Source organism: Colius striatus, chromosome 1, assembly GCF_028858725.1.
Source record: "Colius striatus isolate bColStr4 chromosome 1, bColStr4.1.hap1, whole genome shotgun sequence".
Taxonomy (NCBI): domain Eukaryota; kingdom Metazoa; phylum Chordata; class Aves; order Coliiformes; family Coliidae; genus Colius; species Colius striatus.
The window spans coordinates 161,699,968-161,717,848 of record NC_084759.1 but is presented as its reverse complement, the minus strand read 5'-3'; the positions used below and the strand labels follow the sequence as shown (position 1 = coordinate 161,717,848).

Below are 17,881 nucleotides of genomic sequence, written 5' to 3'. Positions count from 1 at the left end.
CAATGTGCTTAAGTCTTCCTTCTTGTATTACTTTACTTGCTCTCTCTCTACACGAGGGTCTTCACAATTTCAGTGGAAAGCCTTTCTCAAAGTATTTGCCCCTCTGATCCCCTTGGAATGATTAATGGTTTGGCATTACATTTGTTTGCTAATCCTTAAAATGAAGAAAACAGTCCTTTGGAGAGTTAGGAGTCTGTCACTGCCTCCAAAAAGCAGGAAGCATAACTGCTTGAAGGCTGACAGATGCTTCACCACCATGACAAGAAGCTGTTCCACAGGCTACAGCTCGTGAGCTCCTGAGTCAAGCCATATGGTCCTGAATGCCAAAGCTGCCTGTCTTTCCCAGTTTATTGGGAGAGAGAGATTGCAAATTCCCAAAATTTACAAAAGTACTCTGCTGGGTTTAGAAGTTTACAGTTCATACAAAATAAAACACTTGACTGCTCTCATAAATCCTCATTTATTTGCTGAAAAGTTTTTTCTTTTCTGAACAAACAACCCTTCCTGTATGTTTCTGTGGGCTAGGACATCATCTTGTGACTTTATTCTTATCCACTCTAATAGTAAATGAAGGCATATCACTAAACACACATAAATATGGCTCTTACACTTTAAGAGACACTTCCCACAGCGAATAATCTATTCAATATATTTGACAGAATTTGTATATATAGCATCTGAAACAAGGGTCTGAAGCAACAGCTTTGAGGCATCTTTAGTCATCAAAAGGGAGCTACAGCAATGGATATATGCAATTAGAATTCAGAACTGATCACTTAAGATAATATCTCATTCCAGAATCACAAAAATTGTCTCTAAGTTATAACTCCTTAAGCATGGGTGCTTTAAGCATACATGCTCTTTAAGCATGCTATGCTTTCGCCAGCTTGGATACAAATATTTCAAAGCATGAGTATATCTAATTCTTGTAATATCCCACAAAACTATACAACTGCCCAAAATACGTCAGTAAGGTCTTTCCCTTTGGAAAAATAAAATTGTTTCGTTTCTTTTCCAATGACTATGTGGAAGTGTCTTCAGGCTACTGCTGTGGACGACCCAGCAATCGACAAGAAACAGATGAAGGTAAAAAGAAGTATTTTGCTTCTAACCACGAAGTGGAGCGGAAGGCAAAAGCCCCACTGCAAGACTAGCGGGGCGCTTGTCCATGCATTGTTCACTCCCAGAGCTCTCAGCCTCTGAGCTGAGCAGTCCTGGCTCTCACTGAGGTCAGCCAAGGTGGAAGATACCGGCACCTTGCAAAGTCAAGCCTTAAACTTTCTCTCTTTAGAGTTTCCCTGGGCTGTTTCTCGTTACAAGATCATTTTTCCACTCGTGCCTGTCCCCATCCTTTTAAAAAAAAAGGACAGCATTGCTATAGTAATGTCTACAGAACTTGGAGAAATACTGGTAGGGACCACCACCACGGGGGAGGGCGGTTCTTCGCGGCGTGGGGCGAGAGGCGGAATTCTGGGGGCGACCCGCAACACTGGCCCAGCGCCGCAGGCGGGAGCGGCTGGCACGGAGGCGCTGAGCCCAGCAGCCACGGCACTGCTGCCTCCGATTAGTTCGTGTTTTCGCAATCTGCTTGTCAGTGCAACGCAGGCACCTGATTTATTAGAGAAATTTTTCCAAGTGCCTTCTGAGATCTCCCACGCTTCGACCGCCGATCCGCCGCTTGCTACAACTTTTTCACGGGCTCCGGGCGGCGAGAGCAAGAGCAGGCGGCATTTATTTATTTATTTTTCTTCCCTCTAATCGACTTTCCCAAAACGCTCATCAACGCCAGACGCTCCTATTCCGAGCGCCCCTCACCTCTCGGCCCCCCTGTGAGCCGCCGCCCCCACGGACACGGGTCCGCACTCCCCGCCCGGTGGCTGCCCCTCCCGCGCATCCGCCCTCCGCTCCAGCAGACCTCCCTTCGCAGCGGCCCTTCTCCGCCGGGGAGCCGTGGTCCAGCCCTGCCCGGCAGGTAGGTCCGTCCGCCCGCTGCCGCCCGCAGCCGCCCCTCGCCCCCGCCTCCCAGCTTCACTCACTTGTGCCTTCTTCATAAGGAACAGCAGCGCTGCAGTCCAGCCCAGCCGGCCGTGTGCAAACTCCCTTCAGCGGAACTGTAGCTCCAGCATAATGCAGCAGGGGATAGTCCACGCATTGGGGTTGCCCACGGCGAGCCCCGCGCTGCCTCTGCTTGCCCCGCTTCCCCCGCCGCCGCTCTGCGCGCCCCGCTGCGCCTCTTTCCACGGCGTGAGCGCCCGCAATAACTGAACAGCGGCTGGCGCCCGGACAGGTCTTTTATAGCTCCGATCTGCCTCCAGCAGCGGCGGCGGCGGCAGCGGCAGCCCAGGCAAGACACGCCTTCCCCCTCCCTCCCTCCCTCCTGCCCGCCAGTCCGCCCTCCCCCGCCCCCGAGAACAGGGAGCCTGGACGGACCCCGCGGGGAGAGGGAAACCCGAGTAAAGTTAAGAGAAGTTGGCAGCAGGAGGAAGCCGAGCCTGCCCCTTCCCACTGTGACGGGGAGCCGGTGGGGTGGGGGGCTGGTCGGCGCGAGAGGGCGGCAGGCGAGGACGCGGGGCCAGGGGGATGCGAGTCGGGGGCGGTGGGTACCGGTCTTCGGGATGGGGAAGGCGGCAGAGGGCTTCTCCCTCCCGCCGATGTCCGGGACCACGTCGGCGACCGAGACAGGCGATGCCAGCCGCTCGTGCCATGCTGGCGCGGGAATCTCAGGCCTCTCTCGCAGTGGGCTCTGGCAACTTGCCGAGCAGCCTCCTGCCGTCGCAGCACTCGAGGTCGATGAGGCTGCCGACCCGAGGCCTTGGGTTGGGCCCCGCTTCCCACGCCGGTGAGAAGGGGGGTCCGTCCCGCCGGGCACCGCCCGGCCCCGCGGCGGGGAAGGCAGCGGGCTGGCGGAGCGCCCGGCTGCTGCCCGGTATTTTCAGCGCAGCACCTATCCGCGGCTACGGCGTGCACCGCCGGCAGGCAGCTCCGCATCTGCCATTGCCATTTCAGTGCAGCCTTTCCATAACCGGCGAACGCAAGTTAGGGGCTGGAATAAGCATTTCAACTAGAGCTTGAAAGCTCCCTTTACCTGCGCCAGGCATAGAAAAGTTGTTGAGCAGTGCCTCCTAATGCTCGAGTAAAGGTGATCCTGCAGGTCTTTTAACATGCTGTGGCAATTTGCATCCAGTGTAAATAGCCTATTAGTGTTGGCTGTGGAAAAAACAACTCTTGTACAGCGTGGAGTCCCAGCAGTAGCATCAGAATTCGAGCCTTCTTCAGAGAAGATAGCTGTCAGGTTAACACAGACTAAATCTTGAGCGTGCACTAAATGAAGAGTGGTTTATGGAATTAGCGTTTCCTAAGATAGCAATCTTTGGGGGAAAATTAAAAAGCATATTAATGTGAAATGAAGATAAAATAGTCTACCCAAGTCAACAGTCATTTCCTAAGGGAGATTAGATACGTTCAGAGTACACAGTAAGATATTTCATTAGTAAAGCTTTTATAGTTTTAACCTAGAAGTAATGATAAGTTTTTTAAAAAATAGATTTCTGCCAAAATCAAAGGGAGCTGCTCAGGTACAGAAAGATTTTCAACCTGTCTCTAAATCCACTATATATTTGGGTTTCAGTTTAGGGCTGATAAACATATAATCTCGCTGTACCTCTGCATCCGTTCCAGAAAAATGGGCAGATGTTTTTCTTTTACAGCGTGACACTGATGATGAATTTGTTACAGGGCTTTTTTTGTGTTTCTGGAATATTACTGTTCTGAATTACCTTGGAGTTCTTGTGTTACTATCTGAACTTTGTCCGACTGTTTTGTACGTATATTGTAATAGTTTCTTCCTCTAAAAGGTTGTTATTCAAGCAATAGACGAGCAGTGAAAGCGAGGAAGACTGTAACAATAACCACAAAATCAAGGACCACACTCACTGAAAGGATAGTTTGTAAGTCACCTAGTGATCATCAACCAAAGCTGCTTCTACAGGTCTATACATGTAGCAAATAGAGCCAGGAAATTGAAATGTTATGGCATATTTCCTCCCTAGAACAGATGACAGGTTTAGTCTCCTGAGGAGAAACCCCGGAAAGTGTGAAAGAGCAGTCTGTCACAGCAGTTACCTGCCTTATGGAAAACACAGCTTGGTCTTTTTCTGCCTTGAGCTCCATCATAGTCCACTATTAGTCATGATGGGAAAGCTTTAGTGTATGCCCTGTGTACAGTGACCTTACTGGTAGTCATGAAGAGAGGATAAGACTCTTGGGCCTACTTAAGTTTCTTTACTATGCTGACATCATGCACCTTTCCTCTACATCCTTGATCTGAGTTCTTGAACCTGCCCTTGTGTTTAACCAAGCATGGCTATAGTGGAATAATACTCTTTTCACCTCTTCCTTTATGCCAGCAGCTTGCAAGTGTATCGTTACTGACATTGACCTCATTACAATTTCCAATGAAATTCAGAGTTTAATAATTTAAAGTCATTAATATCTTATGTCCATAACTCATAAGAAAGCATATTTTTATTAGTCTTGCCCATTTCCAACATAGTACCAACTTTTGACTTACCAGGTGAGAACTGGTTAACCATGGACCGTTAGCACATTGAGTGAAAGGTTTCCAAAGCACAACTGCAAACCTCATCCAGGCTTTTATGTCCTACCTCTTTTGCATTTCTAAATGCTTGAGGGTAAACGCAGGCTCTTGTCATAGTTCTGTGAAAACCTGTTTCTTCACAGGGAAGCTATGGAAAACAGCACTGAGCATCCCAGCTCTTCACAGGATTTGTTCCACCCACTCAACAAGATTGTCCTTCACCAGGAACACTATTCCGCATATATGTAAATAGCAACAACTGAAACCTAAATGATGCCTTTCTAATCTCATGTGAATGGAAGTGTCTCACCATCTTCTGCAGATAAGAAATAGCTAATAAGTGCTGTTTATTCTGGAATTTTATAGACTATTGCACTTTCTATAGCCCCAGCCATGAAAAGAATTGCCCTACTTAGGAGTGTGTCAATAGCTTAGCTGCTGGCTGGAACAGATGAGATTTGGGAATGTGCAGAATGAGATCCAACCTCAGCCACTGAGGTTACTGGGTTAAAAAGTACTCTGCACCAGCTTAGAAAATTGAAAAAATTCTCCTATGAAACCGTCTAAGCTGTGAAGGCAAACACCAGTGTGTATGTATTACAAAGATAACACACTAATCCTATCTGATCTGTTACAGACTGAGGTGTGGAAGCCTTTGCTGGCACAGAGTCTGTAATATTAGCTCAGTTAACTCATCTCTTCTGGTTCTTTTTTAAGAGCATAGAGTAATAAGTACAAGTTTTCTTGACCTACTTCAGGAACATAGAAATGAAAAATAATAGTTACTAGAGGTATATAGAGCCAAGAAACTTGAAAGGTGCCCTCAGCCTCCTTTAGGTTTTATTTACAGAAATACTTGATCATAGAAGAATCATTTCTCTACAGAAAAGCTTTGCAAACTTGCAAGATCTACAGAAAATGATGTGAATTACTTTGATGTTGAGGAAGTACATTGAGATAACTATCTTCTTTAAGTGACCTTCCCTATCTTCGACACCGCAAAATGAACTCCATTTTGGTCTGTGATTGAGAACTCATATATTCTAATCTGTGAGCACAACCACAACTGAGTATTAATGCTTTAATATTGGATCAAAGTACCTATTTTGAATTTCTAATTGAGCCTTCTTAACAGTAATGAAACTGACTGTTGCTTTTTTTTTTAAGCGCCATACATCCTTTGTGCTTTATGCAAATGACAGGGAGAACATTTGTGGTTGTTCAATATTACTAATCAGCAAGAAAGTGGATGACTCAATCAAGACATAAGTCCACAGGGACATGTATGCCACTATTGAGCTCCATGCAGTTTTCTGGATGGATAGAGATATTTCCAAAATAAAAATAAAAATAAAGACAGTGGATTGAAATGTAATTATTTATTGAAATGTCTGAAGCTCACCGCCTCATTACGTTGCTTCTTCAAAAATAACTGCATTATGAAAGCCATCTAGATACTTGAAAAAGAAGAAGTAAGCAGCACAGCATAGGACTGGAGCCAGGTGGCTTCAGACTATTGGAAATCTGTTCAAGAAGTGCCAGTGAAGGAGACTAGAGTTGCATGGCTGAATGTGAGATTCGTTTGCACAGAAGGAACTATAAGCATATAGGCAAAGCTGTAGTGTAGTCTTTTTTTTTCACTGGAAGGAAAGTGGGCTTTGTTCATCTGACTACTGTCCTGATCTGAAATATTAATGGAGAGATGGAATGAAGAGACTTTTACTGAAAGCCTAAAACTGCTTCTGTCTATTAGTATCTTTACTGGTTTACTTTGCAGTAAAATGACAGTTTTATTTCCATTAGAATTTTACAGAGGATAATTAGCATGCAAAAAATACTCTGTTTACTCAGAAAAAAATTTGGCAAGGAAGATGAGCCCAAAATAGGAAGTTGCACTAATGTTGTTAAAACTCAATCAGAGCCTGTAAAATGTAGTTGTAACTGCTAAAAAGTAAATGCCCATTTCTTGTCTTACATGAAAGCCTCTTTCTAACATTCTTTCAATATACTGAAGTTTTCAAGCAATCTAAAATGAGCATCTGGATCTCACTGGCATGAGGGAATTCTCACCTAGAAAAACTTGGTACATGGAGAACATAACTTGGCAAAAACTAATGCTGCTGGAGTTCTATGATTATTGGAAATCTCCTTTTGGTTTCTGATGACCCTTGGGATGTTAGTACACGCTAATAGGAATGTGAGACTCCTTGAAACTCTTGTAAAGTTTTGCAGCCACTAAGGTTCCAAGAAGATCAGAGGACAGCAGCAATTGAAAGATTTTTTTTTTTTAATCTTAACTCATCTGAGATTGCACTATGCCTGTTTTTTTCCAAATTACTTAAATATGTGATCTTAATAGTTCAGTTGTTTCAGTCAGAGAGACCTGCTGGAGTGGAATGAGGCTACTCTGGTGGCATATCTCTTTTTTCTTCTATGGTGGGGGAGATTGTGGGCGTGAATGGTGCCCATCCAGCTCTGATCTTGCCATTCAGTCAGAAAGAGACCAGAGTAGATATTGGGACAGACAAATTAGGTATTTTCCAAGCCTCAAGTTTGCATATAACCATAGTACACTATACTGTGCTAGTTGCTAGTGGTTAGATTCATCAGCGTTCAGGCTGGTTCAGTTTACGAGAGTCCAAATACCACCTTTTTCCCATTTCTGAAATAATGGAATACCCAGCCCATGTGGACAATTTGCAGAAACCTTATATTTGCAGAAACCTTATATTTGCAGAGATTTCTGTACCAGATTTGGTTGGAGAGATGGAGAGCAGTGGTCAACTTTCAGTCTAGCTGATGTGGTCAGAATTTCAGAGTTTTAACTCTGAAGGATACTTCCTTCCTGAAATCTACCAACCATCTACTGTGTATTTCCCTCTGACATACTGGATGAAAAAAGGAGTAGTCATTTATCCTACAAATATGGATTTCTTCAAGAGGGTGTAATTGATATGACTTCTAAAGATGACATGCTGTCACCACATTTACACTAGGGGATATTTCAGTATCCACAGGCTTCCAGTCATGAAACAACAGGGAAATTTGTCATTACTTCTTAAACAGGGATACCAGAGGCACTGACATGATCACTCAAAAATACTGGAGCTCCTGCTTCCAAGGACCATAGTCATGGACAGTATAAAACACACTGCCTACAACATTGCAAGGAATTGTAGTTACTGTATTAAATAATCATTATTTCCTCAACATTCAAATGATTTTTAAGTTTCCTCACATTTTGTCCTGTTTTCAACTTCAGGAGAAAAAGAAGGCAATTATACACTACCATCACCAAGCCAGGTAGTGTTGGAGGTAAGCCCACTCAAGCTGACACATCATCTTGAAAGTCTACAGTGCAACTAGATGTTTATTACAGGACAAGACAGTTACTGCCTATTATATTGTTTGCCTGTCATAAGATCAGTTTGTGTAGCCTAATGCATTAATCATAGTTACAAAAGTTAAAAAAAGCCCATGTTATTTTGTTTGTACAATTCTATTTCCAAAGGAAATAACATAGTTCATAACTTTTATCGTACTTAAATAGCACTTTGTTATATTCAATTTTTGATTACAGTAATTTAGAGGTGATAAATATATGAGAAATAAATATTTCTGTTCCCAGATTTGTTGTCTATGTCTCTCGATTTGCATTAGTCTGTGTCATCCTGTTCACAGTAATTACAACCCTAGGGAGCTTTATGATAAGATGGATTCATCTGAAAGCAAAACTCTATGCAAGTGGGATTGGATATAAATATTCACACTTTGCAAGGAAAACTATTCCTGTTCAATGAAAAGTTGAGATTTTTTTTTAATAGTGCATTTAGTCTGAAGAAAGAGTGAGGTAACAATATCAGGTGTGACTTCAGAGCCATGTTATGTCATCACTTTTCTCTTTGTTTGATAAATTCCAATTGCCTTAGGGGTGTTAGAAGCATTAAAACATAGGTAAAAGGACTTCCCAGGCTGAGCCCCTATCCATTCCCATCAAAAGAAACTATCATTCAGTCCTTTTGAAAGTTTATCCATTTCCAGCATAAAATGAGTTAAGTTTCTTGCCTCTGCTCTTCTGTGGGAATGTTGTTTTAGAGTTTAGCTGACCTCATGGTTGGAAACCTTTTAATTTGAAGCCTAATATATTCATTGTTAATTTATACATGTTTGTTCTTGGGCCAAAGTTATCCTTTACCATAAATAGCTCTTTCCTTTCCCCACAGCTTTTTGATCTTTCTGCCCAACCTACTAGCAATATGTACAGTAATAAAACAGAGATGAAGCATGGGCTCAAGTGCTGGCATTGCAATGGTTTCTGGAGTTTAATTTTTAGCACTTGCTTTGGCATGGGTTTGGTCCAGCCAGCTGGTGTTCTCCAGGCCTGAGCTCAGCTAGAGGGAAGAGTGTAAGCCGGGACTCTTTTTACAGCAGGAAATTTATCCCTGTTCTGGAGAAGGAAGAGAGTTTTGCTGTGTGGATGCAAACCATCTTCTGCCATTTACCTTGAGGCCAAAGGATGAGTCCAGGCCTAAAGGTGTGGTTTGGATTGCTTCTTTTAATGCATACACTGGAAATAGTATTTGCAAATTATATTGAGGGAAAAAAAAAAGACTTTGGTAAAACAAGCATTGAGAAAATGCCCAACCACAGCACCTATGCAGTAAAAGTCAACCTTAATTCTGGAATTTCCTCCCTTTTGAGGTTAGAAATGTGATCAAAGCATTCTATTAAGATGAAAATAAAGGAAGAATGCAGAAATGACCTCATGCTTAAGTGTCCTCTGCCTGACTGGAAGGTCCTCTGCTGTTAGAACTCACGAGGGAGTAACATCTCACTGTATCAACAAGAGGTTATGGTGCACTGAGAAACTATCTGTTCTTGTTATCTCTATGTATTACTGCAGCGAAACACTCAGCTAAAACTTCTAAATTGCTTAAGAAGAGAGAGTGAGGACACCAGGAAGTGAGTCTAGACCTTTTACAGGAGCCCATGCATTTGTTTTAGATATTATTTGTGTAACAATATGCAAAATTAAACAATTTTGCTTTGATTTTCAGTTTCATTACGATGGTGGTACTAATCCACATGCAAGGCCTGAGCTCTGACAGGATAAATAATCAAGAAATGTGAAGGTGAGATTTCCCCTCACCTCCCAGCTTTGGAAATAATCCAAAATGGAAAGCTGTGACACATACATAAGCCTGAGTCATTCTTCAGACTGGTTTCATGTGAGGTTAACCACTAAATTAGTCTTATACTGAACATGAAAAAAGTGACACCTATATAGTAAAAGGATGAGGTATTTTCATGTTCTTTTTTCTTAAGAGTTTTTAAACAACAGAAATTTTCATTTAGTCAATCTGTGAAGTCATTCACTAATTTTGAAGAGTAGATATGAAAAGGAGATGTAGTTCAGTCTGCTTTCATTTTCAAGTAATATTATTTCAAGTCATTGTTTTTAGGACAGATTCCTGTGACAACTCTTTCCTAGAGTTTCCAGCTTCAGAGGATTGTGCTTACTGACTCTAATTTTCTTTCTGTTTCTCGGTAGCTTGCGATACTAACAGTCATCATTCTCAGCTGTTTCAGAAGGATAATTTGCCATATTTTCCCTCTTAGTCCTAGATCTAGTGAATGGTTAATTAAGAAAGCATTAGGAAAGCAAGTGAGAGAGAGAAAGAAATTAATGCAGATATTTTTGTTATCCATTTAATTGTAGTCTTTTAATTTTTATGAAGTTATTGCTCAATTATTGTATTACCATCAATTTCACAAGCTAACTATGCATCTTGTAAAATAGAAGTACTTTTTTATTTTAAACTTCTTTTCAATATCACTTAGCTACCTTGTGTTCTTCAATTATTGTAGGATCCACAAAGGACCACTCAGTATATTTTTGGTCCTTCATTTTTTGTTACATATCTAACACATGTTGGCTTATCTTTTCTCCAGACTAATAATTTACCCTTTTTTGTGCCTTTTTATAAGAAAATCATACCATGACTTAGATCAGTTTCATTCTCTATCTTTTATCATAGCTTAGCCTGTTAAAAAGAGGCTGAAAGGTGTGTTTGTTCTGTCAGACAGGAGCCAAGCTTATGTAGTGATGCAGATAGCAGACTTCAGGCCAGTACTGGAAATGATGTGGTTGTTAAGTCTGACAGGAGCCAGCTGTTAAAAATTGCCATCAACAAATTCTTCTGCCTCTATCAACAGCCTTGCCCCAGGAGCTTAGACTCTTTTTGTTAGAAGGGCCTTTCCTCCTCTTATCTTAGACTGAGCCCTAGCCATCCTCCCTTCTCTATATGTCTGCATAGGAGAAAGGTGAGTGTATCCTTGCCAACTTCTTGCCTCCTGGCCCTGAAATTGGTTGCCGTTCCCTTGGCAGCATGTGATTCTGGAGCTCTATAGCTGAATGCTGCAGCTAGCGACAAATAGACAGCTATGAGTTGCCTGCTTCATCCTCTCTAACACATTTACTTTCTCAACACATTTATTTTCTTTGTAAAATGAAATATTAAATACATTTCTAAAAGGCAGAATTCACCTGTGGGAAACAGTGGTTTTTTTAGTCTTTGGAATAATATTTTTAAAGTGAAAAGAAACTCTGTACATGAACTAAAGCAAGATCATCTGGTTTTTTTTTAGTATATCAAAGACATTTGTAGCTGTGGAAAATGTAGATAGGGTAGTTGGTCCACCATACACCCTGCAGCAATACAGGAGTGTTGCACAGGTTCTATTAATCCTGGCTATTCATTTTGAGCATGAGTAATGACAGCTTATTTTTGAAAACTGAGAGTTTTGTTTAAAGGGATAAAAAGATGTTAATTTTCTTGATCTGGTAGGCCAAAGGCTAAGAGGTACCTTCCTGGGAGAAAAAGGAAATAAAGAGGTATAAAGTGAGAGCAATAAGGTAGTAATATAGACATAAGGATGTGTGGCTATAGATAGACCAATATGTAGCATAACCTGAAAACAAGCAAACCATATGGGACATGATATTCTGTATTGGCCTTTTGACAGTATAAGGGGAAGAGATAATACCTACAGGGAGTTTACTCAGTGTATGAAGGAGATGATACAATGAGCTTGTAGGAGACAATAGCAGGTGACAAGAGCTGGAGATCAGGGTTGTGTCTTGCTGTCCTGTCAGAAGGGGGATAGTGATTGAGTCCAGTGAATGTTAGTGCATGAAATTCTTTAATCTGTAGTTTTCCCAGAAAATGAATATCCAGGTATACCCCTATAGAAAGGTATGGGATGCCTCTCTGCAAAGATGACAAACATTTCCTTTCCAAGCATTGTTACAGGTGTCCTTTATAATCTTCTGTTTATTCTTTCAGCAATAGAACTGCCTGACATGATTTCTGTGTAGAATGTAGTAGGTGATACAGAGGAGATAAGGAGAAAGAGAGTTCTCTAGCCTGTACAAGGTAGGTACATATCTCTTCATTACTGTAAAGATTAGTAGATGTAAATTCTTCATAAATCATATTACCATGCCAAGAATCAGGAAAAAGCCTCATTATGTAGTAAAGGTAAGCCAGAAAAGGAATATCTTTTGTTGGAAGGATTTGGGAATATCTTAACTAAACTTCATAGTTTAACTTAACTTAAACTATTTTTACAAGACAATAATGCTGATAAGGGATCTTTCAAAACATGTATGACTGTGTATACATTTATAATGAGAGACTGATCCTTTGCTGGTGCTGTGATTTAAGCTAGATCCTCTGCAGCCTAAACTCCTTCTCTTTGTGCTTTCCTTTTGTCTAGGTGAGATATGACATGTGTCAGGCTTTGGATACTTCACGCGTGTCCAGATATTCTCATGCAAGTCTGCCTGTTTCAATACCTTGAGGTGGTGGAAGCATACTAGAAACAGAAGAACTAAGAATGGTCTTGGAAATTGATTATATCTTTGACCTGGTGGGGAAATGTTATTGGACGGATTTTGTAATGGTCTCAGTTGTGTTCATTTTCCAAAACCCACACTAACTCTTAGTCAAATATGAGATTAAAAAGGACTACACTCATTTTTAAGAAATCTACTTTCACAATTTCCAATTTTCCTGGGGTAAGTGAAGTAGTGAAAAAAGGCTGCAAAACTAAATGGGTTAAAGCAAAATATATTTATCCTACTGAGAAAGTCCTTTATCCAACTGAAGTTCTTATTTCAAGCAGTTTAGGCTCCATATTAGATTTGCTTGTATAGTGGACCAATGGAAATTCCCTTTGTATTCTTGATCTTTTTCCCATTTGCTTTTTAAGAAAAATCTAAATGCATAGAGATATAATATTATATATTCTAGTCACTGTATGTGTGTCTGTGTATTTATTTCTAATTGCTATTTCTTTGAGTGCCACAATAATAAATCAGGGCTTTGGCCAGCTATTCCAACAATTTCATTTTACTCAGTGGAAATATTCTTGATTTATATACATAGTCACATGATAAGAATTTGACCTTCTGTTTAGTTTTTTGTTATGCTGTATGTACAATAACAGTATAATGAACTTGGGCCATTTCAATGGCTGTGCTGACATTAACAAATGGTCCTGGAACACAGCAAAGATTCCTAAGCAAGATAAGATACTATAAATTTAGCTACTAGAGCACTGCAAGTGACGATGCCGAGGTTTGATTTTTAAACAGAATAACTGTGTTAATCCAGTCTCCATTGAATGCACAAAAGAAGAATTAGTCGTAATTAGGAAGAGACAAATGACAGCATTCACTTCTGGAATTCTGGGCCCACATAAGCATCCAGTAACTGCTTTAGGTCTTTAGGTTTCTTAGTTGGCAGAAAATGAATTATATACAAGGGCAACTTGCAAACTGGAAGGAGGCTCCACTCTGTCTCCAGACATACAGAACATCTACAGAATGAGTGAGACAGGTTTATAATAATAATTATAGAAGGAGCTGGAAACAGGCTGATTGCCTAATATGTTCCATTTTCATGTTACATTTTCCTTGTATTTGTGTTGTGTTCTAATACCTCCTCTCAGGCTGCTACAAATCATCAATTTAGCCTAGAAAGAAGTGTGATCCTTTGTCTCATGAAACTCTTTTTGAATTTGTCTAAATTAGAAACTGAAAAGAAAATCAATTTCTTTTCTGGGACCTGTATTCCTGGAGAAAACTTTTGCAATCTGCTAAAATACTATCTGAAGATGAACATCCTGAGCACGTATCTGTTCTGCTCTGTAGAGGTGCCTGCAGAACTGCAAATGCCCCAAAGTTTTCAGAGCTGTGATCATGGAAGTGTAAAGTGAAGGAGAAGATATTGTCTCTGCTTTCCAGACTCAGCAAAGCGCAAGCATTTTAATGATGGGTAAAAAAAGGAAACACGATGGACTTGGCTTTCTGGAATGGTGGTGGTGGTAGTGGCAGCTCGTTTTCTGTTGTGGAATAGAAGCCAGCCTTAGCTGCTAGCCATTCAAATGAGACTGACAGCTTAAGGTCAGGTCTACTTCTACACTGAAGAATTAAGTTTAGGGGTTTTCCCTGGACATGTTGGTTAATTTACAAATCAGAAAACTCTCTACGCCTCTCCGTTTTATATAAAGATAGGAAATTCTCTGCAGAAAATGTGACCATTAGACTGTGTTGTATGAATGTTCCAAAATTTAATAAATGGTACATATACTGTGTCTGTTGAAACCATGCTTATGTGTCTTTAAGGAATCAATTACATTGAATGTCTAATTACATGTCCATCAAATCTTTCTTCTTTCATTTAATGTGCAAGACAAATACATAAAGAGATAAAATGTCTTGACTAATCAATGCACACCTAAAAATTAATTTGACATTTTCTCAGATTCTTAGTCCTTGCATCCTAAAAATATTTTTTGAAAAGCAGAATAACATTAGTTTTAATATTTCATAGGCTGGCAAATTCATGCCAGAGCAGCTGTAATATCTGCATAAGGTTTAAAAAGATAACTCAAGCTTTGTAATTCTCCAGGTTCCTTTATATAATGACACTTTCTATTTATTAGTGTTTCTTTATTAGATAATAAAGATGCTTCACCCAGGACATAGTTTCTCTCTCTGTGTGTATATTTATAATATTTAATCCAGTCTCTAAGTATGTGTCCCTCACTACAAAGAAAAAAAAGTTAAAAGTATGTTAATTATCACACAGATTTATTAGTATTTTTGAACAGAGTAAAGATAAAGGAGAAAAGGAGAATAGTTTCTTTAGACTAGGAATCCTGAGGAAGCAAAGCTAAGCTTCATCATTTTATGGATCTTGAAAGCAGCAGCTTTTTTACCACACTGAATGTCAAAGAGCAGAATACAATAAATACACCAAGAGAAATTAATTGCTTTTTGTGTCAAATGCAGTTTGAAATCCCTCCTGAGCAAGGAAAGAGTGCTCTTTTGCAAAAGATCATTAGAACAGTGCATTTTAAGTCTTGCTTTTATTTTGTTATTTGCGTCTTTAGTTTTGAATCCAATGTTTTGATCTTGGTCTAGAAATTACTTGACTTTTTAAAAAAAAAGACTGACATTTTAAAGAATTCTATTGAGGGTTTATATTCAGGTGACCTAAATTCCAGTAGTCAGCCTCATGCTTATCTCAGAGTGCTTATCTACTAGGATAGACTAGGGTATAGACCAAATTAGTGCTTGACTCTTCTTGCTGTTAAATTTGGAATTAGAAACCCCTCAGATAGCCAAGAATGAGGAATGGGTATTTGTCCTTATACTTTTCAACTTTTATTCATTTGGAGTAATCCTTATGTAACTGTTCTGTTACTATTTAGCTTCTCTTAAGAGTAATCACATAAATATTTATTGTGTTAGATCCTTGAATTGTGATTGCAAGTCAATTCTTATATAAACTAAGTTAAAAACTTAATACAACCTAGCTATTATTTACATGCACTGAAATGGGAAAGAAAAAGTGAAAAAAAAAGTCTTTCTTTGACTTCAGCCTATACTACCAGGACTTCTGAGAAGGATCATGTGTTTTCAAAAATTCACTGAGAAAAATAATTGCCCAAACATACCAGTTGTGCACATTTAGAAAGTAAAGTGTTCTCACATGAATATGCTGCTTAAACTCAGCAGTGATTACAGCACAAGAGCAAAGAAGAAAAGGCAGATTCAGAAATCCTTCTCCTAGGTCTGGAAATGTGTTCTTGTGAAGCCTGACTTTAATTGAAAATTTTGTAATAAGGAACTACTCATTTTGTTCATATCGTCTTTCAAAATGCTTTATTCATGAAGAATTTTAAATTAAAGAGTACCTGCTGGAATTACTTAAAAAGGTATTCAGCTGAGGACTAAAAAGAGGTCTAAGTATTTGAAGCTGTTCCAATTGAATATTTACTTCCTTGACTTTCATGGAAGCAGGATCAGGCTAATAATATTGATTTTGTTTACTCTAATGATCAAGTATATCATTGAATTGATTGACCTTTGGATCAGGTCTTAAACAGCTTTGAGATCAGCACGAGCTGCAGATCTAGAAGGATAGCTCTGGAACACTACTCAACAGTTTTTTAATCATCGTGCCAAGAACCAGCAAAAAGACACTGCAGAGGTAAATCATAACTTTTTTTAAAAAAAAAAAAAAAACAGAACCAAACCAAACTGATAAATGTCCTCTGATATCCCAGAAGAAACACTTTGTACATATTACGATGAAAACAGTGTAATTAGTGTCATTTCTCAAGTCAAGTTTAGGAAACTCCTGATTTAGTTCTTGGGAACTCCATGCTGATGAGCTGCTGCTTCTGTCCAAGGGACACCAACAGGGCTTCTAAATTCTTTTTAGAGAACTAGTGTGTCAGAGGCATGTGTGATTCTTTTCTGATGACTGTTAAGTCAGGAGTTTACTGGAATTAGTGGAATGGCATCCTCAAGCTATGGTTCTCTTTGTACCTCGGTAGACAGATCCTGCACACACAACCTGGCTTCCTATTGCAAACCAAAAGAAACAGTATACCTGTCATTACAAGAACTGGACTTCAACTGCCTGTTTTCATTGTCTTGATTTATGGTACTTAAGAGTTCATTCCCTCTGGCAGAGACTCAAACAGAGAAATCTGCATCTTCTCTTTCATGATATATTTCTTTAAAAACACTGTAATCTTTTTCTCCTGGAATTTTACAGAACAGCAGCCAGAACCCCAGCCAGTGTAAATTGGCCTCCTGTATTGACTATGATGGAGCTCTGCTAATTTACATTTGCTGATTTTTTGGCCTGTTTTTTAACTTTCAAAAATGCAGAGGGCTTTTTCAGGAACTAAAAAAGCTGTGCTTGACCTTTAAAATTACTTACACACAAGGGAGACGAGAAGTGCCAGTGTTTGTTCTTAATCCCCTACTGCTTTAAAGTTTAAACAAGTACTTTAAAAATAGTTTAGACCAATGCTAAGCACTTTGTTAGAACTAACAACATTCTCACTTTTTAGCTTTTTTTTGTGAGTCCTTCTCCAATTTCGCTTTAGTCAAGGTTAGACCTGTAAGTGCTAAGCTAACTTTGCACTGGGAAACAGAGGAAGTCATATACTGAGGAAAACGTTTTGATGTTTGCCTTATTACTAAATAAGGCTGTGACTGAAAAAAAAACTTTTAGTCAGTTTACCTGGAATAAAAAAATCACAAACGAATAATAAGTTTATCTAATCACTGTAGTAAGCCTGAGAAACAAAACTGCTCTACAGCCATGCTACCTTTTTTCCTTTAGCTTTCTTTATGTCAAGTCTTCCAGGTATAATAATTTTTCACACAGCTGGCCTTTAGCACCCTCCTGTCCTCCTTGACAGTGGCATAGATATGTGTCCAACAATTTTTATTGTCCATTAACACAGCTTGAGTTTCTTGACTTGGAGATTTGAGGCTTTCACTTCATTATCTTGTACAGCATTTAAATGTCTTCCCAGTTTCCAAGTCAACCCTTCTCAGCCAGGATCAGCTGTACTACAAATTAAGTCTGCCTGTGCCTTGTTTCCACAGCAATGGCAGCAATCTGCAGAGTGACTTCTGCATCCAAGAAGCACAGAATTGTATCACACAGTAAGTTAAGGAGACCAGGCTACACTCTTCCAATTGTTTTAGGGCTAGGTGCCTGGAACTAACAGAAGCAAAAATGTAACAGCGTGCTGCAGTGGAGTGATTCTTCAGACATTTTCCTCCTTTGATGGGACCAAGTGACTTCTCTTGTTCCAGTAACAGGCAGCCATAGCCCTGCAACTTGCAGGGATGATCCTGTACTTGTCTTACCACTCACTTCTGCCTTGTCCTCTCTTTTCTGAAGG

At 40.0% G+C, this 17,881-nt stretch overlaps 1 protein-coding gene and 1 long non-coding RNA gene across 4 annotated transcripts in view; one reads left to right on the top strand and one right to left on the bottom strand.

Annotated features, from left to right (window-relative positions):
• The window catches only part of KITLG (KIT ligand), a 54,981-nt gene extending 52,655 nt beyond the window's left edge, over positions 1-2,326 (bottom strand). For all 3 annotated transcript variants that reach the window (XM_062015954.1, XM_062015963.1, XM_062015968.1), the window contains exon 1: positions 2,037-2,326. In XM_062015954.1, the coding sequence (XP_061871938.1) occupies positions 2,037-2,051 (15 nt within the window). In that variant the 5' untranslated portion in view covers positions 2,052-2,326. The remainder of the gene's footprint in view (positions 1-2,036) is intronic.
• LOC133628073 (uncharacterized) lies at positions 1,908-14,517 on the top strand. The gene is made up of 3 exons (XR_009820525.1): positions 1,908-1,972; positions 11,944-12,033; positions 12,377-14,517. It is a non-coding gene; the product is annotated as an uncharacterized LOC133628073 (long non-coding RNA).
• Positions 14,518-17,881: the final 3,364 nt, after the last annotated feature.